Here is a 26,493-nt window from a genome sequence, read left to right as displayed (position 1 = left end):
TTTCCAAATAGTTCAAGAAAGACCACTACAAATGAGCAATATTTTGCACTGTTATACAATTTAATAAATCAGAAACTGATGACATAGTGCTGTATTTTACTTCTTTATCTTTTTTTTTTCAACCAAAAATGCTTTGCTCTGATTAGGGGGTACTTGAATTTAAAAAAAAATCACAGGGGGTACATTGCTGAAAAAAGGTTGAGAACCACTGACCTAGTATATACAATAATATAAACCAAGTCATTGTATTTCATTTAGGATTATTTCATAACTTCATTTAAATAAAAATCTATTTTTTGTCTTTTTTAGACACAGTCAATAAATAATGTGAACATGTATCATAACATGGAAATCTAAGAGAACGTGTTGTGAATGAGGATGCTTGTGGACCTGGGAATTATTTTTTTTATTTTTTTTACACATTTTTATTAAAAAAAAAACAGTTTTTCCAACGTATTCAATTTTAGACGCTTTCTCTTCTTAGTTATTATTTCTCCGGCTGTAGAAAAGAGCCGCTCACAGGGCACAGAGGAGGCGTCAGTGCGACACAGTTTGCGTATCGGTCACGTGACCAAAACAGCTCATGATCGGTCACGTGACTTTCTAAAAGCGGTACGCGCACCGACACCGGGTTTCGCTTTTTGAGCTCGACGCATGCGCCGATGCATCGGTGTTGCCGGACCCATCACTACTATCTACCTATAACACCTGTAAAAATGAAGCAATGCTACCACGCTAGCAAGCGTTAGCTAGCCGGCTATGAGCCACCAAGCTGCTACCTGTTGCCAAAAGGCACCATTTAAGTTTTTTTCCCCATGGCATCCTGGATCAAGGCTTTCAGCAGCTTTTGGACGTTTGAGGTAGAAACGTAGGAAGCGCCATCATTATGAAAAGTAGCCGGCGAGTATTTTGGTTCCGTCCCTCTTCTTCTTCTTCTTCTTCTTCTTCTTCTTCTTCTTCTTCTTCTTCTTCTTCTTCTTCTTCTTCTTCTTCTTCTTCTTCTTCTTCTTCTTCTTCTTCTTCTTCTTCTTCTTCTTCTTCTTCTTCTTCTTCTTCTTCTTCTTCTTCTTCTTCTTCTTGCTATTGGCGGAGTTACAATGCATAGTAGGCTACCGCCACGTACTGCACCGGAGGTGTAACTACAAGCAACATTCACAGACAGTCCCATTGCTTTTATGAGCGGTCGAGCGAGTCAAAAGCCGAAAAATCCATTTGTGGCGGACGTAATTCTTTCGTGGCGGGCCGCCACAAATAAATGAATGTGTGGGAAACACTGATGTGTATATATATATATATATATATATATATATATATATATATATATATATGTGTATATATATATATATATATATATATATATATATATATATATATATATATATATGTATATATATATGTATATGTATATATATATATATATATATATATATATATATATATATATATATATATATATATATATATATATATATATATCAGTGACGTGCGGTGAGGTTGATGGCTGGTGAGGCACTGACTTCATCACAGTCAGATTTACAAACATATGAACCCTAAAGAGTATCTTATTCACCATTTGATTGGCAGCAGTTAACGGGTTATGTTTAAAAGCTCATACCAGCATTCTTTACACATACAAACTGTAGCACACAAAAAAGCACATTTAATAAAATAAAACATTATTATGGTCTTACCTTTCTTGCTGGACATCCACACAGCCAGCCTTTGCGTGTGTACCACGCCGTTTGAAAAGAACGGGTCTTCTGTCCCGAAGACTGAAGCAAACCTTTTAGCTCCGGCGTTGGTCTACCTGATTATTACCTCCTGCTTCGATTTAAAGTCCAGTTTAGAAAACTGTTTTATTTTACATATGTAATCCTCCATGTTTTTAATAAAAGTTCAGGCGAGAGGAAATAATAAACGACCGCTGCACTTGACTTGCTAACTGTTGCTTGTTCTCACTTCTTCTGCGGCCGAGGAATGATCTCTGGGATCACTACCGCCCTCTACCACCAGGAGGCCGGATTACTGCGAGCCTCAGCCAGTACGTCTTTTGCAGCCGTTTTATGAATGCTCAGCACAAAAAATACGTTACACACATACAGTTGTTGACAAAATAGTCTGTACATTATATACCTCAGCTAACTAAACTATGCCATAGTTTAGTTAGTTGATATAATTCATATAGCAATAGGGTCTCACTGCACAGCAGGCCAGCAGTTAGCCGAGTCATTGCGCAATCCATGTTGAGGCACTGAGTGACGTGCCTCAACTGGCTGCTGTTCACCGCACCGTCTCTTCTCAATATTTGAACGGCAAATGTGAAAATTCAGCGATTTTGAATAAAAATAATCTAAAACTGGTTAAACGGAAAATAACTTTAGTATAATCACTGGATACATATATCAATTAAATTTTTTTTTTTTTCTTTTTACATTTTTTTTCTTTCCATGATGGCAGGTGAGGCCCTGCCTCACCTGCCTCTAGTGACTGCACGTCACTGATATATATATATATATATATATATATATATATATATATATATATATATATATATATATATATATACATATTTATATATATATATATATATATATATATATATATATATATATATATATATATATATATATATATATATATATATATATATATATATATATATATATATGTATTAGGGGTGGGCAAGTTAATGCGTTAATTTCGAGTTAACGCATCAATCTATTAACGCCACATGAAAATCTACTCAAAAGTGGGCCGGACTGGTAAAATCACGGCATGATAACTTAAACATAAAGACAACTTCAGATTGTTTTCTTTGTTTAATAATATAACAAGCACGTTCTGAAAATGTACAAATCATAATGTTGGTGTTTTTTTACACTTACATGTTGCGGTTAATAGTAATCTACCTTTATTTGTTGTTATTTATACTTTCTGAATAAATTATGTGAGGATGTTCATCAGTCAACTCATTGGTGTTCATTTTCAATCTATCAAGATAAAAAAATAATATAACAATACAATTACAGGATGTTATTTATGTAGTTTGATCATTTTCCTCGATTGATGTACTGACATGTGGTTTATTATTATTTTTTTTACATATGTAGCATCATCTACAAAGATACAAAGAATTGCTATTGCGACATTTAGTGGACACATTTAGAACAGCAGTTTCTTTCATTCAAAAATTTCAGGTTCATTTTCATACTTAGCAAACTTAGCCTGATCCGGCCCTCGGGCCGTACGTTTGACACCCCTGGTTTAAAGGAAGTTTGAAATAAGGCACTGCGATGAGGTGGCGACTTGTCCAGGGTCAACGGATTGTAGCTGAGATAGGCTCCAGCGCCCCCGCAACCCCAAAGGGAATAAGCGGTAGGAAATGGATGGATGGATGAAATAAGGCAAGATTGTTTTATAAATATCTCGTCAATACCTCCACGGTTGGATTTCACATTTTCGGAACTTATGCAGATCCCAAATACACATAAGCAGGTGTCAATAGGTAAGACAAGTAAATGCCCTCTGATGTTGCGTCAACAACTTTCTTTTTGTCCCTATCCGGTGTGAATGTGTCGCATTTTATGTGCGCACGTGCACGTTGGTTTTTCTCCATCTTTCAGAGCAGCTGTGCAGCAGGTGGAAGAGGTCCAGTGTGCATGCGTATGTGACCAAGCAGGCTTTGGGCTTGTTTGACTTGTGTGAGAAGGGGAGCTACAGGCCACCTGCTGTAGGGGCTTGCCCCGTCCACAATCCCCTCCAATCCCGCCTTTCAACCGGGAGCCAAGTCTTGGGTTCTTTCGTGTGGGCCTGATCCCCCCTTAAGACCCGGGTAAATTTGAACAAGATTGGGCCCAGACTCAAACGCATCTGTTGTCATACAGTCTCCACTGTTAGGCGGGGTGGACCCAGGAGAGACACAGTCGAACACCAGTGGCATTAACTTTTGTGTGGACAGGAAGACATGGCTTATACTTGGCAAACACAAACGCGCACTGGTGACGAGCCTCGGCTAAAGCGCGCTACGCCGTGAACAAATACGGGGATGGAATGTGAGAGTTGGGTGCGAAGGAAGGCCTGATGTGAGATGGAAAAAGGGGATGAGATGGCGAGACTTGCCAACGTTTCATATGCCTCAGTCATGTTGCTGAATCCATCAGCGGTATTTTGGAAACTTAGTCCCTCTGGTGGAATTTTTGTATTAGTTTTTTTCCCCCTGGCTAATATCAGAAAATGTGTATTAATTGGCTTCACAATCAGATTTTAAATATGCAGGCATCGTGCCTACTGCTTAGCTTGGTTCGGTTAAAATTTATTTTGAACATGTATACAGTTACAATATGTTTAATTATACATATTTAATTTCTCTTTACAATATGTCCGAACAGGAGTAGGAAACGTTTATTTAATCCGACCCCTTTTTCCACTTCGTATCAAATACTAAAACATTTGTTCACTTCCTGTTCTCATTTTGTAGCACAACTTCAATCAATCAATCAATCAAAGTTTATTTATACGGCCCTTAATCACAAGTGTCTCAAAGGGCTGCACAAGCCACAACGACATCCTCGGTACAGAGCTCACATAAGGGCAAGGAAAAACTCACCCCAGTGGCACGACGATGTGAATGACTATGAGAAACCTTGGAGAGGACCGCATATGTGGGTAACCCCCCCCTTCAAATCGGATGTGCAATATGAGTCCATCAACACGGACAAATGAACAAGAATGCCGTGATTACAAAAAAAGACAAAAGTCCGACCTAGTTTTTCCATCTGGTAATTAAAAGAGCACTTTAAGATGTTCAATATTTATTTAAGTTAAATTTTTGCTCACAGAAATGAGAGTCCATTTTATTTTCTGGTTTATTTATTTCGAACAACAACGTTTTTTACCTTCCAATTAATTACAGTACAATGGTAAACAATTCTACAGTAATGAGAAATACAAGTTTATATCCTTTTAAGTGGTTACCTACATTATTATTATATATTATGAATGCATTACATTATTAACACGGTATAGTTTTTATCAATTATTTCTTCAGTTTAAGAGCATGATGTAGACAAACGCTCTGAGTCTGTCTGCATAGAGCCATATATATTTAAAATTATTGCATATTGTTCTAATGGGTGGCACATTAAGACAAGAATATGTTGATTGACAGTCTAAAAGTAACACGTCTTTCTTGACTTATTTTTGCAGTTTTATGCATTCATGTGTTTAAAATATAAAAATCGCAAATCGAATCGCAATTTCAGAGAAAAATTGCATTAGATTTTTTTTTTTCTAAATCGTGAAGTAACACAATTTACATCAATGATTTCTAAATACAAGAATTATTTTTAATAAATAGTTATGTCAGTTATGATTTACATAATGACATATCTAATTTTCAATAAGTTCAAGATGTTTGTCATCATTCTTCTTATTTGTACTTTGTAAACACTTGTAGTTTATACTGTACTCTAAAACTGGATCATATCAGTACATTGTTTAACTTATTTGCTGAATCCTTTCCATAATTTAACCCCACATACTGATATACTAAATGTTTTAAGTGTTGTGTGTGCATACAAGTGTTTTAAGTTACATTTTTCTTTAAGGTTTGGTTTAAGGTTTAAGGTTTTCTGTTCAACTTTCAACTCTTTTGATGAGAAGAATTGTACATTCTTGGGTAGCAGGTTATAGTTTGCTTTGTACATACTTTTAGCTGTTCAATAAATAAATAAAGCGTTTGTATGTTCTCTATATCCAACATTATTTATTATTTTAATTGGTCTTTTTTGTAACACCGTTTTGTGATTAAAATGTACTTTTGTTGTTATTTCCCTATATTTCTGAACAATAACTTAAATACGGTAATACAGTGAGCGGTAGAGAATATGGAGTGATTTTTGGTCTCCTACATATTTTGCTTTATTAATTATAGAAATATTTCTTGCCACCTAATGTTTTATATTTTTATATGAGGTTTCCAGTTCATGTTATCATCTATTTTAATACCCAAACATTTGGTGTCTTCTGCTCTGTCAGCATCTACTCTGTCTATTTGTATTTGTGTTTGACTTTCTCTTCTACTGTTACCAAATAGCATTATTTTAGTTTTACTGAGCTTAAAGGATAGTCTGTTTTTGTCAAACCATCTCTTAATTTTTTTTTATTTCTTCTGTTATTATCTGTATTAGCTTCTGTGTGTTCTCTCCAGAACTAAACACAGTTTTGTCGTCTGTAAATAATACTAAGTTAAAGTCCACTGTAACCTTAAAAATATTGTTTCTATAGCGATTCGACAATTTTGGTCCCAGTATTAAACCCAAGGTTATGGCGCAAGATATCTTTTGTGCTGTTGACGTATTGTCACTTATCTTCACGTATTGCTTCCTGTTAGTTAAGTAGCTTTTTATCCAGTTCAAGACCAACGTTCTGATGTCATACCGTTTTAGTTTGTTAATTAAAATATTATGATTAATTGTGTTGAATGCTTTTGTTAGATGCATAAACACTGTGCCAAAAGTTCAATATAATGCCCCCTAAAGGTCAACTACCAAGTTCAAACCTCAAAAAAAAAATAGTGAACTCTTGCAAGACTTCTGCTCATCTTATGAGAACATTTCTTGGTAAAGTGGTTTTAAATTCACATTTGTTTTAACAATTGATGTCTGTGTTGTGCTCATACTTGCCAACCTTGCGACCTCCGATTTCGGGAGGTGGGGGGGCGGGGGGCGTGGTTAAGAGGGGAGGAGTATATTTACAGCTAGAATTCACCAAGTCAAGTATTTCATATATATATATATATATATATATATATATATATATATATCTATATCCTGAAAATATGCAAACAAAACTGTGTTTAGATAATTGATACTTCAAACTTGCATAAATAAATCCTAAGGAATATAACAACTTGGCTTCTGAGAGCTTCAGAATGTAATGAATAAAATGCTAAAGTTGTTGATAAACAAGCAATTATTTTAATAATTAAATATGGTAATTTTAAATGAATTATTATGACCATTTAAAATTAATTATTTCAAATATGTTTATTTTAATGTATAATTCTATGGCTGGATGTAATTTATTTATTTATTTTTTTCATAAAGAAATACAATCATGTGTGCTTACGGACTGTATCCCTGCAGACTGTATTGATCTATATTGATATATAATGTATATATTTAGTTTTTTATGTTGATTTAATAAAAAAAATTAAAAACATTCTTGTGTGGCCCAGTACCAATCGGTCCGCGTGGTTGGGGACCACTGCCCTACGTCAACAACACGGTCGGCGGCCCGTCGGTGCGCAGCTCGTACATCGCCGCCCTCTACTTCACCCTCAGCAGCCTGACCAGCGTCGGCTTTGGCAACGTGTGCGCCAACACGGACGCCGAGAAGATCTTCTCCATCTGCACCATGCTCATCGGCGGTATGCAGGACGCCTCGTATGGAATAACGTGATTGGGCAGGCACGCTGTTTATATCGTGGGAAAGCGGACGTGAAAAAAGGCTGTCCTCACTCAGGTCCGCATGGAGCTGGAGGGGGCGTGGCCTCCAGCTCCGGCTGAAAATCGGGAGATTTTCGGGAGAATATTTGTCCCGGGAGGTTTTCGGGAGAGGCGCTGAATTACGGGAGGGTTGGCAAGTATGGTGGTGCTTCTCTATGTTCATACTGTAATTATGTTGGGGTTAGATGTTTATCCGTGCAAACCAGCAGCATGTCACTCACACACACCAGTGACCTGGGCCTTCTTGTAACCTGCCAAATGCCCTTTTCCACAGCAAAGTTGGGATGTATTAAGACTGACGTTGATGGGTAAATATGCGATGTCGCACGCCAACTTCATTGCTGACATACTTACATTTCTACAGGCTGTGGATTCTTTTGCGACACACAGAGTTAATGCTGGGTAACAGTTGACATATAAAAGTGCCAACATTTACTCCTCAGAGAGATTTGATGTACCCATCAGAGGCCCCGTTTACACTGCACACCAAATCAGATTATTTCGCCCTCAAGTAACACAGATTGGATATTTTTTGGCCAGTCTAAACGCTCCAAAAAGCTTCAAATCGGATTTTTTCGCATCAGATTGAGGACACATCAGTAGGTAGTCCAAACCTGATTGGAATCTGGTCTTTTCAAAAGTGACTTCAGTCTAAACGACAATGCGACCCGTATGTGACTTTTTCGTCATTGGGCAAGCTATGTCATTCATGTGCGCCAGCAGTAGTAGATATTTCATCACAACATTCGGTTTTGGTGAGCAAGGTATTCTTTTGACGGACACATTTTCGGTGCATCACTTGTCAGTAGTGTACATGTGCTGTATGTGATGTATGAAAATGTATTTTGATTCTGAAGAAATAGCGATTGTTGACGGACCGAAATTAACAGCCTGTAGAAATGCGCACATTTCCATGTCAACGTCAATCTCAACTTTGCCGGGAAAAAAGTCGTACGGCAGGTTTTGGTGCGTACGCAAGCTTGTTACATGAGGGCCCAGACATAATCGGCAAAAAAACATTTTATTTTAATCTATAAGTGGTTATTTCGCTTATATTGAAGACGTGATTCGGGAGGAACCACATTTCTAAATTATTTGTTGATTTAAATCAGGGTTGTCCAAATTGCCATATTTTTTATTGGTCCTCTGCCTTTTCTGAAAAAGTATGGATTTATTGTTAACTGTGACGATCTGTCACATTCACGTCTTGTTATGTTTCCTTAGTTTGTGTATATTTCCTGTCCGCGCTCTTATTTTAGTTCCACTTCCTGCATGTGTCCCTGAGCGCTCGTTTCCCTCACCTGTCCCTAATTGGCAGCCTGGTACACCTGGTTGCAGTTGCCAATCAGGCTGCTATTTATGCCTACCTGGCCCTTTCATCAGGGCTTGAGGATTGTGATTATGTTAGGGACTTTTAGCTGCATGCATAACTGCTTCTCCTATGTATAATTACCTACTCAGTGGCCTAGTGGTTAGAGTGTCCGGCCTGAGATCGGTAGGTCGTGAGTTCAAACCCTGGTCGAGTCATACCAAAGACTATAAGAATGGGACCCATTACCTCCCTGCTTGGCACTCAGCATCAAGGGTTGGAATTGGGGTTAAATCACCAAAAATGATTCCCGGGCGTGGCACCGCTGCTGCCCACTGCTCCCCTCACCTCCCAGGGGGTGATCAAGGGGATGGGTCAAATGCAGAGGACAAATTTCACCACACCTAGTGTGTGTGTGACAATCATTGGTACTTTAACTTTATAATAAAAGATTCTTACATTCACGCCGTCCTCCTGTCTCCTGCATCTTGGGGTCACAACTACCGCAGCCATGCCACAGAATCCTTGAGCCAGAAAGTGACCTTGCGGGGCCTTTCCGTGGTCGTCCGCCTCGCCTGCGGCAGCGGCGTTCCATTTGCCGCCGCCACCTGACTCGTCCCCGGTGGATTCGGGGACACGTGGCCTGGCAACCCTCCACCAAGACCTCCCTCCGCCCTCCCTTGACTCTTGAACTGTTGTGTAGTTGGTGGGTTTTAGTTTTTCCAGGGTACATCTGGAATCTGTCCCTTAAGGAGGGGGTACTGTTATGATCCGCTGCCCGGATCATATTTCTGTTTGGGTTTTCGGGTCACGTGTGTTTTCTGTTAGTCTTGGACTCATTTTGTTCCTGTCTGTGCACCTTTGAGTTGGTTACCATAGTTACATATTAATTCCACCTGCCGCTTGTGTTTCTGACGCGCACCTGTTGTAATCACTGACATTATTTTGTCGGCGACATGGAGCCGACCTTTCTGCTCGTGCATTTCCTGGAGGACATGAAAGCCAGGTTTGTGCCCGTCCCGACCCACGGCAAGCTCACTCCTGCTCAGCCGCCAGCCACGAAGCTCCCTCTGGCTCGGCCGCCCTCCTCAGCGCTCCCTCCGGCCCCAACTCTGCGCCCGGCTCAGTCGCCGGCCCCAGCGCTCCGCCCGGCTCGGCCACCATCTCCTGCGCGCTGTCGGCCCCGGCGCTCCACCCGGCCCGGCCACCGCCTCCTGTGCTCCGCCCAGCTCAGCCGCCGGCCCCCGCTCTTCCAATGGGACTTTCGACGCCTCTTCCTGCTAGTCCGGTGAAAGCTCCTTTAGAGCCCACCGCACTGTCCATCCTGGCGTCCTATTGGGACTCTGTACGGGACGTCTCGCTATCCCTCCTCCTGGACCCCTTCCGCCCTTCCCTGGTTTTTAGAGCGGGGGACGCCGCCAACCAAGAGCTCCTTCCCCTGATAAAGGATAGTGTCTGGCATCCGCTTCGTGAGGGGGGTGCCACTACAAGCAGCCTTGCTGTGAAAGTCACGCCGCTGTGCTCTTTGTCTTCAGCGGGTCTTTCCACACCGCCGCTGTGCTCTTCGTCTTCAGTGAGTCCTTTCACGACGCCGCTGTGCTCATCGCCTTTAGTGGGTCGTCCCACGTAGCCTCCGCAACCTCCAGCTTTTCTGCCGCACAAGCAGCCATCAGGCGCCCACACGCCTCCTACTCCTCATCGGACAAGAGCGTGGCCGTTCCATGGACACTCTTTGCGTCATGGCCAGCGATGCCCGGGACCCGGGCGTGGACCTTCACGGCGGCTGAGAAGCTGTCCTCTCTCAGGTCAGCCTCGTCAGCAACCACGAGTGTGGCCGTTTCATGGACGCCCTCCGTGCTATCGGCAGCGATGCTCAGGACTCGGGCATGGACCTTCACGGTTGTTGGTGCGCCGGTGCCACTCGTGAATATGGCCGTTCCGTGCTTGCCCGCCTCGCCAGCTGCAGGGGTGTTCAACGCGGCGCCGCCACTTGCTCTCCCTTGCTGGCTGCGGGTAAACAGTGCTGGGCGACCCGCCGCCAACTCCGACCTCCACCCTCCCGTGGCTTTGAACATCTTTTTTTTTTGGAATGTCTCGAATCCATCCCTGGCACACCTGGTTGCAGTTGCTAATCAGGCTGCTATTTATGTCTGCCTTGCCCTTTCGTCAGGGCTCGAAGATTGTGATTGTGTTAGGGACTTTTAGCTGCATGCATAACTGCTCCTCCTATGTTTGAGTATAATAAAAGACTCTTACCTGCATGTCGTCCTCCTGTCTCCTGCATCTTGGGGTCACAACTACCACAGCCATTCGACTCCCTGACAGTTCATGGGATGTATTAGACATAACACTAAACACTATTTGAGGGTTTGTCCACAATAATAGTGCGATGCTTCACATCAAGTCCAACAGCGCTAACAAAATAAAAAGTGCTTAGATGAGCATCAACATTACAACACAAGTAATAGTTTTTTGCACGTTCTCAATGTTGAGTATTGCTGCAATAATTATGACAATTTGTTGTGGATTGTATGTTGTTGAATGTGTTACTTAGTTGTCGTTTGATTCATTTCATTTAACTACTTCCACTACGTGTCTGTTCCACTTAAATGTCACAAAATTTTCATAAAAACAGAAAGGCATTGTTTTATTTTTACAAACATTTAAATGTTTTCCATGTTTTCAGTACTAGTTTGGGCAGCCAGTTCTTCTCAAATAGTGGGACTGTGCAATGCCGCTAAGAGGGGGGACCCCCTCTCATTCTCACCATTAATCCTGACTTCATTCTGATTTGCAGATGATACAAATGTATATTGTTCAGGAGAAGACTCGAAGGAAGTGTTGAGGATAATAGAGGTTGTGTTGATTCAGCTAAAAAAATGGTTTGATATTAATAAGTTATCATTAAATGATAATAAAACTAAATTTATGGTGTTTAGTGGTGCAAGGACAAATTGCGAAGCAAAATTAAAATTAAATCTAGTGGAAATCGATGGAGTATATGAAACTAAATTATTGGGAATAATAATTTATCATAAATTATGTTGGTAACCGCATATTGAATATATAAAGGGAAAAATATCCAAATCCATTGCTATTCTTTATAAAGTAAAACACATGCTGAATAACAAATGTCTACATATGTTATATTATTCTTCTATTTTTCCATATTTAACATATTGTGTTGAAGTTTGGGGAAATGTTTATAGAACAAACTTAGACCCAATAATTCAACTTCAAAAAAGGGTCATTGGAATAATACACAAAGCATGCTACTATGAACATACCAATCCATTATTTATAAGTTCTAATGTGTTAAAATTTTCAGATATTGTGTTTTTCAAAACAATGGAAATTATGTTTCGAGTAAAGAACAACAGCCTTCCAGCTTGTATTCTTAGGTTATTTCAATTAAGAGGAGACAACTATAATTTACGGGGGATATTGATTTTTGAAATTGGTAAAGCAAGAACGAATATAAAATACAAATGTATTTCAGTTTTAGGAGTTAAATGGTGGAACAAGCTCAGTGATGAGCTGAAGACATGTAGTTATTTGTTAAGGTTAAAGAAAACATTGAAAGGTGAAATAATTGAAAATGATAAAATATAGTAACAATTACTTTCATCCCATTGATTTTTTTTTCTTTTCTTTTTAACGTTGATGTTCCAGGTAATCTTATTTTCTTTTTATTTTATAGGATAGGCAAATATAAGCCTTGGTTTCAGCCTATTCCTTTTTCGGTCATGCTTTTTCTTTTCTTTTCTTTTTGTGTGTAAATGTGTATGATTGATATATATGTATAATATGTACTCTTAAACTGGTCACACAAAATGGTTAATGGTTGATGGTTGATTATATGACCGAAATAAACTTATTTCATTCATTCATTAAAAAAACAATGTTTTGTTTTTGTTCCGTAGTTTAAAATATGTTATATATTGTGCACCTGATCAATTTGAAATCAATATGATTTATTGAGTTTACTTATTTTATTCTTCAGTATCAAGTGGTTCAAGTTGGTAAAAAAAATGTTTACTGTTTAAATAGACTATTTAATTTTTTATTTTACACAAATTGATGTGCTTTAAATCTTCTCTGTGAGAGACTAAAAAACAATTCTAATATAGGTTTTAAGTTGATCTATATTTGTTTCTTTTTTTGTTTTCTTTAATGTTAATAAGAATAAAATGTTATGCAGAGGTGTACTTATAGCAATTTTATAGACAAATGATACTATTCATAATCGTGGCAGAGAGTTTGTGGGGTTTAAAAAGTACTGATTTGGTAATCTACCCACAACCATTGCCAGCATGTCCGTGCAGTTACAGAATGGCACCAAATGCAAAGTAGCTATGCAATTAGTTGTTCGATATCCATCCATTTCCTACCACTTTTCCCTCTTGAGGTCGTGGGAGGTGCTGGAGCTAGTTGTTCGATATGCACAATAATAATGAAAGGAGAAGAGGGCGTTGCAATTGTGTTTCATCAAATATACAGGTAAGTACACGTTCTTGTTTCATTTCATGATTAGTAATAGTGGTTAACTTATACAGATTCATATACTTTAACAACAGTTAAGAATGGTAAAATGTTACTTTAAACTTTGCTTGCACAATAAATTGTGTCAGCATGGATGGAATTCTCTGGAATTTAATGTTCCTGTTTGCATTTTTCTAAATGATCCTTGTTTTGAATGGCATGTGACTTTTGGAGTGACTAGTAATTGCCCAGCTTTGAAGTGGGACTGCTGCATTCTTACAGTTGAAACTTACCTTGTCGGACAGGTATGGCTCGTTTCGCCACCGTCACGTTACACCACCAATGGCCAGCCTCCAATTCGGAAGGTGTGCCCCACATGTTCCTCCTGCCATAATGTTGAGGCCGCCCTTCTGAGAACGTTCTCGTCTTTGAAATTTGGGTGTGTGGCGACTGAGCAGGTATGTTCTTTGAAACTGATGAGCTACGGTAGTCTGTTTATGACAAATATATGATACTTAAGATGGTCATGGGGATACTTTTAGACCTAGCTACCAAATAAGTACAGTTGTTTCACTATTTTAGCTGTTTTTTGTTGTTGACTAGCTAAATCATGGACTAATCATCTCGCGAGCAGTTGCCTTTTACCAGGTAGAGCACTCACTGACTATTTTTTTCATTTCAAAGGAAGTCCTCATAATGGAGGACAAAAAAAAGAAGAAGTTTTTTGACAATATCCGAATAAGAAAGTTTGTCAATCTGATGAAGCCAGGCAAAAAGGCAGCTGTGAAGGAAACACTTGCCCAAAGGCGCAGTATATCCGTACCGGACGTTAGGCTTGAACAAGGAGAAGCGCGTTCACCAGGGAATGCTTTGTTGTGGACATCTTCCTTTAATGCCAATTCTTCCATGTTGAGTGATAGCGATTCCACTGCAAGTGGCTCGATTCATGACAAGTCAGAAATGAAACTCGAAGTTTCCACAGATATCCCAGGTGTAGGCTCCAATGCAGCATATTCGTCGTCGGCGGCTCTCAATGAGAAAATTGATTATGAGGTCTTATCAAGCTCGGAGAAGAAGACACATGTGAGCGAAGGAGTAGACAAACCAGCCAAGAAGAAACCACCTACATTTTTTTTCAGCCCTCTTGGTGCACAAAGTTCCAGTTTTGAAAACGCACAAGTCAGTTCACCAAGACCGTATTCTGCAACAGGTTTTGAGGATAGACCTTGGACACCTGAAGGTGGGGGTTATCCAGGAACTGTTGCTGAACTGCTTGCAAACTATCAGGCAGGACAAAAGATTCCCAATCCAAATGGGAGGGGTGTTCACAACAGGCAGGACAGGCTCCTGTCTGGAAAAGGGACTCCATCACCTCTCATAGAAAAGGTGCCTTTGACAATGGAGATTTTGGGTAAACCTCTGGATACCATGGATGGAAGCTCGGACATCTTTTGGTCCGGCGAGGACCAGGTCGCCTTACCATGGTTGACAGACTTGGAGAGACTGGATCAAGAACCCACCTCAATCACAAGTGACTTTAATATTGAGGGATCTTCACTAGAAGGAGGGACTATGGAAGACATTGAGGTAAGTCAAATATGTGTGTATGTGTATATATATATATATATATATATATATATATATATATATATATATATATATATATATATATATATCTATATATCAGTGACGTGCAGTCACTAGAGGCAGGTGAGGTGGGGCCTCACCTGCCATCATGGAAAGAAAAAAAATGTAAAAAGAAAAAAAAAAATTCAATTGTTATATGTACCCAGTGATTATACTATAAAGTTATTTTCCATTTAACTTCACCAGTTATAGATTATTTTTATTCAAAATCGCTGAATTTTCACATTTGCCGTTCAAATACTGAGAAGAGACGGTGCGGTGAACAGCAGCCAGTTGAGGCACGTCACTCAGTGCCTCAACATGGATTGCGCAATGACTCGGCTAACTGCTGGCCTGCTGTGCAGTAAGACTGTATTGCTATATGAATTATATTATACATTTCCATAGTTTAGTTAGCTGAGGTATATAATGTACAGTGTATTTTGTCAACAACTGTATGTGTGTAAAGTATTTCTTGTGCTGAGCGATCATAAAACGGCTGCAAAAGACGCACTGGCTGAGGCTCGCCTCCTGCACCCCCGCCGTAGAATTGTTATATCAACTAAAGCCCACACTTAAACTTTCCACGTGCAAGATTGAATCTATTTTAAAAAATTATTTCATAAGAAGCCAAAAAGTGCAAAAACAATAATGTTGGTGTTGGAGGAGTTGTGAATGACTGCAGGGACACAACATTAAATACACCTGCAGACTGCAGGTGTACCTAATTCACAACTCCTCCAACACGAACATTATTGTTTTTGCACTTTTTGGCTTCTTATTAAAGAACTTTTGTAACCTATTTTCATGGGCTTTCCTCTTTGTGATGTTAAGTTCCTGTTATGCGCTGTTATACAGTATATGCCTTGAGCTCTTATTTTGAAGGCGCTAAGAGCGGAAGTGATGTCACGTTGCGGAGGTTTTTGAAAGAAGGTAAATAAAGTGGTCCTCGTGTAAACTGGAGCCTACGTGTTTATTATTTTGTAGTTTCATACAGTATAGGCGACATTTATAAACCCTCGGTTACACTTTTTTAAATAGATTCAATCTTGCACGTGGAAAGTTTAAGTGAGGGCTTTAGTTGCGGCGTATGGACTTAATTTCTAAGTAAAGGTAAGACCATAATAACGTTTTTTTTTATTAAATGTGCTTTTTTGTGTGCTACAGTTTGTATGTGTAAAGTTAAAGTTAAGTTAAAGTACCAATGATTGTCACACACACACTAGGTGTAATGAAATTTGTCCTCTGCATTTGACCCATCCCCTTGATCACCCCCTGGGAGGTGAGGGGAGCAGTGGGCAGCAGCGGCGCCGCGCCTGGGAATCATTTTTGGTGATTTAACCCCCAATTCCAACCCTTGATGCTGAGTGCCAAGCAGGGAAGAATGCTGGTATGAGCTTTTAAACATAACCCGTTAACTGCTGCCAATCAAATGGTGAATAAGATACTCTTTAGGGTTCATATGTTTGTAAATCTGACTGTGATGAAGTCAGTGCCTCACCAGCCATCAACCTCACCGCACGTCACTGATATATATATATATATATATATATATATATATATACATATATATATATATATATATATATATATATATATATATACACAAACAAATACACCTTGTACTGTACACCCCTTCTACTGTATTCAGACTTTCAGTACATTGTCCGTCATGATCAAATTGCAACTCTCTGCCTTGTATGTGAAACTTTCATACCTGCAGCTAGAGAGTTTCATAACTGTTACAAAGATATCAGTGATTATTAGTGGCAGCCATGAGGAAAACGGCGACGCAACAATGAAACTGAAACATGTTCCATTACAACCCTTTTGAACATACAGTACATAAACATATGTACTTAGTCCCTCCAGGAGTCAGTGGGCTTTTCTTTGTGTGATTGCGGCCTAAAATGCCTGAATTTATGTATGTTTTTCAGAAAGTTTGCGGAAAAAGTTAAGATGTTTTGAGGCTTATGTTTTCCAATAACACTGAATCATCTTGTGACGTTATGAATTTGTTATGAGTATTTGAACTGTTCCTTGTAACCTTAACCTAAAAAATCACAGGCTTTCAACAAAAATTGGAAAACATACTCTAGATCAGGGGTGTCAGACGTACGGCCCGTGGGCCAAATCAGGCCCGTAAACAGGTTCAGTCCGGCCCACGGTCCGCAAGATCAGTTTGCTAAATATAAAAATGAGCTGCTTTTTTTTAAATGAAAGAAACTGCTGTTTTAAATGTTTCCACTGGATGTCACAATAGCAATTCAAGTGTAACCCACGTCACACAGGACAGTGGTTAAAGATGACGTGTCAGCTGACTTTAAAGGGGAACATTATCACAATTTCAGAAGGTTAAAACCATTAAAAATCAGTTCCCAGTGGCTTATTTTATTTTTCTAAGTTTTTTTCAAAATTTTACCCATCATGCAATATCCCTAAAAAAAGCTTCAAAGTGCCTGATTTTAAACATCGTTATATACACCCGTCCATTTTCCTGTGACGTCACATAGTGATGCCAACACAAACAAACATGGCGCATAGAACAGCAAGCTATAGCGACATTAGCTCGGATTCAGACTCAGATTTCAGCGGCTTAAGCGATTCAACAGATTACGCATGTATTGAAACGGATGGTTGTAGTGTGGAGGCAGGTAGCGAAAACGAAATTGAAGAAGAAACTGAAGCTATTGAGCCATATCGGTTTGAACCGTATGCAAGCGAAAACGACACGACAGCCAGCGACACGGGAGAAAGCGAGGACGAATTCGGCGATCGCCTTCTAACCAACGATTGGTATGTGTTTGTTTGGCATTAAAGGAAACTAACAACTATGAACTAGGTTTACAGCATATGAAATACATTTGGCAACAACATGCACTTTGGGAGTGCAGACAGCCCATTTCAGGCGCGCTAAGAACATATATTTTTCCACGATTTCAGCACTCAGGTTAACCTGAGTGCTGAAATCAGTTAATAACTGCTGAAATGCAGTTATTTGGTGTCTAAATAGACACCAAATACTGCATTACACAAGACTACCCAAATGTACTCGAATGATTGAAAAAAATACATGTTTTTAAGCTAAATTATTGGTAAACACAGTTTATGTATAATAATTTACGTAAAACCACGAGTAATGAATAAAGTTTTCATCAATTAATATGTTCTGTAGACATACCCTCATCCGCTCTCTTTTCCTGAAAGCTGATCTGTCCAGTTTTGGAGTTGATGTCAGCAGGCCAGGGAAGCTAGGGTCGATATTCTTCTCTTGATCATCTTCGGTGGCATAAGGGACGGTAGAAGCGGTGTGAGCCAAGACATCCAGGGGGTTTAGCTCGCTCGTCTGCGGGAACAAACTGCCGCCATTGCTTACCGTGCTACCGAGGTCCTTTGTCCCTAAATAGCTCACACACTCCGGCAGATTCAATGGGGGTCTGGCGGCAGATTTCTTTGACTTTATCGTTGGAAATGCATCTGCTTTGAGTGTCGCAGGATATCCACACATTCTTGCCATCTCTGTCGTAGCATAGCTTTCGTCGGTAAAGTGTGCGAAACAAACGACTGACTATTTCGTCGGCTTTCCCCACACCCTCGTATTTTGAACAAATTTCGTCCAATTTCTTGCCACTTTCGCATCTTTGGGCCACTGGTGCAACTTGAATCCGTCCCTGTTCGTGTTGTTACACCCTCCGACAACACACCGACGACGTCATCGCTCCGAGAGCGAATAATAGAAAGGCGTTTAATTCGCCAAAATTCACCCATTTAGAGTTCGGAAATCGGTTAAAAAAATATATGGTCTTTTTTCTGCAACATCAAGGTATATATTGACGCTTACATAGGTCTGTTGATAATGTTCCCCTTTAAGCACCCTCTGGATTGGCAGCCGCTACTTCAATCAGCACAGGTGCAAGCAATCAGCTGCTCCTGTTGAAATGGCAGCAGTATCGAGGCACGATATCTTCTTTCATTGTAAATTATCCACTCAACGGATAAAATAACAAAAAGGTAAGATGCAAAGACTTGAGTCAACTTGACCATCATCTTTGTAGTTAGAGTTCCATGAAACGCTTGCAATTGGTTGAATGCACGATACGGGCGTCCACAACTCAATTGTAAAAATGTCTGTTTCTACATTTGTTGAGTTTGTTCTATTTTATTTAAATCTACCATTTTCATATTGGTTAAGTTTGTAGTTATGTTACCTTGATTTTGGCTATGGTGTCATTTTGATAACTGTTTTGTTTATATTATATTTGCAATATTTGAATGATGATAAATTAATGTGTTGTAGCAATTGCGGATTTCACCAATGTGGTGGCTTGAGGAAACACTCCATTGCTTTTCCAAACGTGTTTAATGAACTGCCAACATGAGAATGCTGAACAGGAAGTGCTTAAAGTTTAATGTATTTCTAAAAACACTGAGACAAAGTCTGAGTTCATTGTGTTCTTCATGGTGTTTTTGAAACTGCACCATTTATTTTCCTCGGAATTTTCAACTAACGTGAATTGTTTTGCCAAAATGATTATTTGTAATATGTACATTTTTTTAGAATGTGCTTTTTCTATTTTTGACCAAAGTAAGACGAAGAAAACAATCTGAAGTTGTCTTTATTTTTAAGTTTTAATGCTATGGTTTTACCAGTCCGGCCCGCATGGGAATAGATTTCCCTTCATGTGGCCCCTGTTCTAGATGTTTTACTTGTTTTATACCACTCAGACTTAAACATAGACACTAAATGGCAGTACAACTACATACTTCAAGTTCATTGTCAAATGATTGTACTGTTTTAATTATTTATAATTAATGATAGTAATGAATAATTATAGAAATAAAGGCCACCAAAGGCTTCCTAATTGCCTGCTGTCTGCTCTCTCGCCCACATTTACACATTTTTAGACATGTTTTACGTTTACATATATTTATGTTCCAACACATTCACCACCCATAATTTGTGAACTGTCAAGCGCAATCTATAGCGCTATTTTTTCTTGGTAAACGAAACACAATGAGAGATCGTCATCTCGGTTATGTAAATGCTGCCTCTTTGCTAAGTCAGCATTCCAAATAAATTTATTAAATGAATACATTTCTGTGTTGGCCCTGCGATGAGGTGGCAGCTTGTCCAGTGTGTACCCCGCCTTCCGCCCGAATGCAGGTGAGATAGGCTCCAGCACCCCCCGTGACCCCAAAAATGGACAAGTGGTAGAAAATGGATGGATTTCTGTGTTGGCCCTGTGATGAGGTGGCGACTTGTCCAGGGTGTACTCCGCCTTCCGCCCGAATGCAGCTGAGATAGGTTGTTTATATACTACATTTACCTAGACGGTTTAGCGCTGTACACTAAAACAAGAAGTAGGTCTAAGGTATGTGTGCTGTTGCAGTGTTTCTCAAATATTTTCTGTTATGCAGAAGAAAATATTTCTCGCCCCCTTCACTAGATAAATAGTATCATTTGTCTATAAAATTGTTATCAGTACACCTCTGCATAACATTGTGTCGTCAATAATATTAAAGAAAACAACACACCGGTCTTTCCTCGTCTCCCACTGTTCTCGAGGTTACACGCGCCAGAGGGGTTTGCCCCACTATTTGAGAAAAATGTTTTCGAGAAATAAAGAGCTGATACATTCTTACATGTTGCTCTTCCTGCTTTGTCTACACAAAAAGCAAACATAAGTTTGTATCAGACAGTTGACTTGCGCGATTGAGCGCCGCTGAGAGACAAATTAAATAGGCCAAAATAATGCGGGTTGGCCAAAATGTGCATCATTCACGGGAATTTGGTTGAATTTGTGTGAATTGGTGCGATCAAGACATCAAAAAAAAGTCCTGGAGGGACTTCATAGTGTAGTGTTCTTTCATAGACTTGAAACTGTGACAGTGTCAAAATCAGTGCTGGTTTTGACAAATAAACGTAATCACTTTGAATAGCACAAACTTAAAAGAGTGGATGCCAAAACCTGGATGGCCCCTTCTCTACATTCACGAGATTGTTGGTGATTTACTTTTATAAGGGTGTGAACGTTTCAAACACGAGTCAATAGATTCCACAATTAAGTTAAAGTACCAATGATTGTCACACACACTAGGTGTGGTGAAATGTGTCCTCTGCATTTGACCCATCCCCTTGTTCACCCCCTGGGAGGCGAGGGCAGCAGCGGTGCCGCGCCCGGGAATCATTTTTGGTGATTTAACCCCCAATTCCAACCCTTGATGCTGAGTGCCAAGCAGGGAGGTAATGAGTCCCATTTTTATAGTCTTTGGTATGACTCGGCCGGGGTTTGAACTCACAACCTACCGATCTCAGGGCGGACACTCTAACCACTAGGCCACTGAGTAGGTGTTATTGTCAGGTGTTAAGAGACCCCCTGCGCATGGCAAAAAACTGCACTTTTTGACACAGCTCGCTTCTCTCTCTTGCTCGTTTGACAGATCAGCATTTGCATTAAATGTGACCGTTGTATTTATAAGATTAGTTTCAGACATATGCTAGGTACATACTTTTTAGGTGTTTGTGTTTGCTGAAATCTAACTTTATTTTCTCCTACTGTAGATGTCCAGTGAACCATATGACTTATTTGACGAAATCCTCCGAGGTCCATCAGAAAGCCCAGTGAGTTCCCACCCTTAAAGAAGAACTGCACTTTTTGGACTTTTGCCTATCATTCACAATCTTTATGTGAGATTTTTAATTAATACATTCTAACTAGTAAATAAATGCAAATGAAAGTCCACTAACAATAGAGCAAATAGGAGTTGCTCTCTTCCGCCTATAAAGAGCTCTAAAAAACATCCAAACACCTCTGTCAACGTTATATATACATACATTAAGTATATATGTAATATAGTAACTGGCACATTCATAGTAACATATAATATTTACATATTCTGGTCAATTTCATAGACTCATCACAACGTTCGCTTTTTCCTGCCAACACTACAACTCACAGCATACTTCATGAGAGACAAGAAACATATTGAAACTATCACTAACAGTACAATGTCTGCTCTCACTAGGATGCCGACTGATTGGATGTTCACTTCTTGCCTTTTGAACGAGGAATTAATTATAATCCTTGCAAAGTGTTAAAATTAGCGTATTTTTGTGTCTTTCTTGCCATCTCTGTGTATAAGTTCAATGTCGCAGATGACCAACTTCTTGGTTTATGTCCACAACTTATGTCTGTCCAGGTGAGAGGCATGATTTATAATGTAGAACTAACTTTCACCAGCTAAGAGGCGATCATGAGCAGCAGCTCAGTATGTCAACACTGCAGCTGCACAAGCTAGTTTACGCTCTGTTATCATGGCTCGGCTAAAAATAGTTTGTCTGCGTTTGGTCTTATAATAACAATATTGCTAAAACTCGGTTAATATTCAGCTCAAGATATGTAAATGAAGTATAGTTGGCGGTTTTTGGATGGATTTTTACAGTGATTTAGAGGCAAAATGGATTACTCCCATTAGCACCCTTGCTAGCCACCTAGTGCGAGACGATTATTACAAATTAGATCGCAAAAAAACAAACATAATACTGTACTGGACTGTAATGTGTTCTTGTCTCTCATAAGGATTGTGAATGATAGGCAACATTCCAAAGAAAGTGCAGTTCCTCTTTGAGTTTGCTAATCACTTGATACTGTGTGTACTGTGGACTGACACCCACCTCTGACCCCGGGCAGGTATTGGCAGCAGGGTCAGATGTCCAATTACTGGCCCCGCTCCAGAAGTACCTACTTTGCATCAGCCTGAAGCAGGGACAGAACCTGGTCATCCGAGACAAACGTTCTGGTAGGTCAGCTATCTGCAGGTGTTCAAAAAACGCTGGCCTTTTGCAGGATTCTCTCTCGCTTATAACTATTAGCTGGTTACAAAATATTGTGGATTGTTTCCTTCATTCTTCTCTGTTAAGTGACGTGATTTTCTTGTATGGTCCTCCAAAGGTTGCTTTTTGGCTGCACTCCAGTTACATGTCTATACATAGTTTAGGCGGCTTGAGGGTTCTTGGTACTATCACCGCTTCTGCCACCCTAGTCACTACTGTTGTGTCATTGGGCAAGATGCTTTACCCATCTGCTTCCAGTGCCACCCGCACGGGTTTAAATGTAACTTAGATAGTTGGTTTCACTATGTAAAGCGTTTTGAGTCACTATATAAACATAATTCACTTCACATCACTTATCTGTTGTCAAATGTGTTGGAAGGAAAATGGAAATTTGGCAAGGTAATACTTGTGTTTGCATGAAACAGTTTTTAGAAGTATGCAGTCAGACCAGTATGAGAAGAAAGAAGGCGATAAAGAAATCAGTTCACCAGGACATTGACCTCACAATGTATCAACGTAGACTTGAGTCTGTTTTTTCTGCCAATTATCCTGTTAAGTGTCATGGAGGTAGTAGTAGAACCTATCACAGTTGATCACCTGTCAATCATTGGGCCGACACATGCAGTCACACACACATAGTTTAGACCAGGGGTCACCAACGCGGTGCCCGCGGGCACCAGGTAGCCCGTAAGGACCAGATGAGTAGCCCGCTGGCCTGTTCTAAAAATAGCTCAAATAGCAGCACTTACCAGTGAGCTGCCTCTATTTTTTAAATTGTATTTGTTTACTAGCAAGCTGGTCTCGCTTTGCTCGACATTTTTAATTCTAAAAGAGACAAAACTCAAAAAGAATTTGAAAATCCAAGAAAATATTTTAAAGACTTGGTCTTCACTAACTGACAAAGAAACATATAACAGATTTGGTGTCCAGTTCAAAGTGTGACATGATTTATTTAAAAATTTGAGAGTTTACTTTTGTATTTTTACATGAGTTAATATTTGTACAAACATGGTGCAAAGTAATTCATGATTTGTTAAAAAATGTTAGTGGCTAGCTAGTTAAAATGGGATATTGTGATTTCACAAGACTGTCTTAGAAGTGATCATTTCAAAATGTTCAATTTGAAAAATGTGCATTTAGAGAAAATATAAAAATAAAGTGTTGCATATTGATATGTATCTGTTTCTATATATATTTATTGTGAGAAATCATTAAGATGATCAGTGTTTACACAAAGATAAATATCATTAATTATTAATAATAACATAGAGTTAAAGGTAAATTGAGCAAATTGGCTATTTCTGGCAATTTGTGTGTATCAAACTGGTAGCCCTTCGCATTAATCAGTACCCAAGAAGTAGCTCTTGGTTTCAAAAAGGTTGGTGACCCCTGGTTTAGACTATAGTATATTTAATAAATATTTGTTTTTGTACTGTTGAAAAGCTCTATAACATTGTATGAATAATCAACTGATCCAAATTGTGCGGTGTGTAAACGTCCTTTTCCATATTCTGCTTTACTTCCTCATCTACCTCTTGACCCCTTTACAGAGGCCCTGTGGATTACTGTGAAAAGCAGTGACCTCAAGTGGTATTAGTTGGAACTGCAGTCAGAAAGTTCATGTGTGGTAAAAATAAAGCAACTTATTTGTACTGCTCCTATCACAGAACGGGTGTCAACATTTTAGATAGAAATTAATACATTTGTTAATTAGTGTTTTACATAAAACAAACACAGAATCTGAATAATGAAAATGAAAAATAGACATGTTTTACAGTGCACAGCATGAGTTCTGTCCAGGTGTTCCAAGTTCCTCCTACATTCCAAATAAGTCACTATAGACAGCGATTTTAAACTTGACAAACAAGTCAATGGCGTTTTAAAATCGTGTTTTTATCATCTTCGTCTTTTAGCAAAGGTAAAACCGTTTTTATCTTTTAACCTTTTTGAACAAGTCGTGCATGCTTTTATTTCAAGTCGCCTGGACTACTGCAATGCACTTTATGCTGGCATTAGCCAAAAAGCTCTCTCCCGGTTGCAGTTAGTCCAGAATGCGGCAGCATGACTTTTAACAGGGGCCAGGAGACGCCAGCATTTAACCCCAATCCTTGAGAGTTTGCACTGGCTCCCTGTTCATTTTAGAATTGATTTTAAAACATTGCTGTTTGTTTTTAAAGCTTTACATGGACTGGCACCTCAGTATATCTCGGACCTCATCCAAACTTACAATCCTGCGCGCGCTCTGAGGTCCGAGAGCCAGCTCCAGCTCGTGGTGTCCAAGACGAGACTTAAAACCAGGGGAGACAGGGCCTTCTCTGTGGTCGGCCCTAAGCTCTGGAACACTCTGCCCCTCCATGTTCGAACTGCTCCCACAGTGGAGTGTTTTAAGTCTCGTCTTAAGACCCACTTTTATTCTCTGGCTTTTAACACTACGTGAGTTGTGTGGTCCTCTGTTGTCCTCTGTGTTTTTAAAATGTTGATTTCTATTTACTGTTTTAATTGGTTTTACCCTTTGAAATTGTTTTTAATCATATTTATTTTATATTGTTTTTAATTGTGTTTAATATTGTTGTGCAGCACTTTGGAAACATTTTGTTGTTTAAATGTGCTATATAAATAAAGTGGATTGGATTGGATTGGATAAGTATGTAAAGTATATTTAAGGTGGCGTCCTACCTCTGTTACTGCTCTGACCCTATCCCAGAAGCACGGAAACATATTTGCAGGTCAACTTATCTTAGTTTTGATGGTGTATATGCAGAACAATGACACTTAGTGTTGTAAACAAGGCGCTATAACTGGCAGTGTGAAAGAGGTTCATTCATCAGCACTGTGATTGACAGGTGATCGGTCTTGCCTCATTCGAAATCAGCAAACTTTGTAACTTCTCAGTGAGGTGAAATGTGCTAAAAAATGCACGCAGAGCCGTTTAGAGTAGAAATCAGCATTGTGATATTATTCCATGTACTGCTTTCACATGTTTGTAGACCTTTTTGTATTCTGTGAGTGATCAGCTAAGGACACTTGAGGTCTAGTGCCCTAGTAGAGACCTCACTTCCCCTGACAAGGTGGCACCACGATGATGCAACCCACCCACGTTCCATGCCGCGCCCCTGTTTGCCCAACAATCACCACTGTGCCAAAGGCTCACCAAGGGCATACATTGTCATTACATATTCAGAAAAGGACCCACGCCACCAGTCCCCCGTCCACTCTTTGGGTTTTGTGTCCCCCCCACACCCCCCTATTTTCTTCTCTCGCTCTCCCCCATTAATTTCCATCGTCACCGTTCTCACTTGTGCCAGAGCTTTTCTCCTAGCGAGCTGCCACATTCTCCTCCTGTCAAGTTGCCTGGAGGTTTCCCTGTCACAGGCTGGCAGGGTGGAGCTGCTGTGGGTCCTGCCTGCCTTTGCGAGATGTTCATTTGGAGTGGGGAGCTGACAGGCCTGACAGCCCATCCCCACAGGGCCTTTGTCATGTGATTCAAGCATCCCTGCAGGCTCTCTCAAGCACCCCTTTATCCCCCTGCACAAATGAAGGCATGGAAATGGCTTTCATTTTTATTTTTTTTTGGCCAGTCTGCATGCAATCGCAGAAACAAAGAAGTCTCATACCCTCACCCCGCTCGCACACAGACTTTCTTAACAGGCTTGGGAGATTAACACTGGTTGCTTCGCAATTTTGCTTTCTGGTTGTCTCATGCTGGCGAGTGTTTCGGCTCTTTCACAATTAAA

The 26,493-nt window shown here is 39.8% G+C and overlaps 1 protein-coding gene across 2 annotated transcripts in view; it reads left to right on the top strand.

Annotated features, from left to right (window-relative positions):
* The window catches only part of mctp2a (multiple C2 domains, transmembrane 2a), a 140,691-nt gene that overhangs the window by 5,232 nt on the left and 108,966 nt on the right, over positions 1 to 26,493 (top strand). Inside the window, exons 2-5 of one of the 2 annotated variants that reach the window (XM_061925036.2) lie at positions 13,605 to 13,757; positions 13,984 to 14,886; positions 21,488 to 21,547; positions 22,617 to 22,725. In XM_061925036.2, the coding sequence (XP_061781020.2) occupies positions 13,996 to 14,886; positions 21,488 to 21,547; positions 22,617 to 22,725 (1,060 nt within the window). In that variant the 5' untranslated portion in view covers positions 13,605 to 13,757; positions 13,984 to 13,995. The remainder of the gene's footprint in view (positions 1 to 13,604; positions 13,758 to 13,983; positions 14,887 to 21,487; positions 21,548 to 22,616; positions 22,726 to 26,493) is intronic. The other variant, XM_061925037.2, reaches the window with a different exon arrangement.

This window comes from Nerophis lumbriciformis, linkage group LG29 (assembly GCF_033978685.3).
Source record: "Nerophis lumbriciformis linkage group LG29, RoL_Nlum_v2.1, whole genome shotgun sequence".
Taxonomy (NCBI): Eukaryota; Metazoa; Chordata; class Actinopteri; order Syngnathiformes; family Syngnathidae; genus Nerophis; species Nerophis lumbriciformis.
Note: the sequence above shows the minus strand (reverse complement) of the source record. Positions and strands in the feature narration are given on the sequence as shown.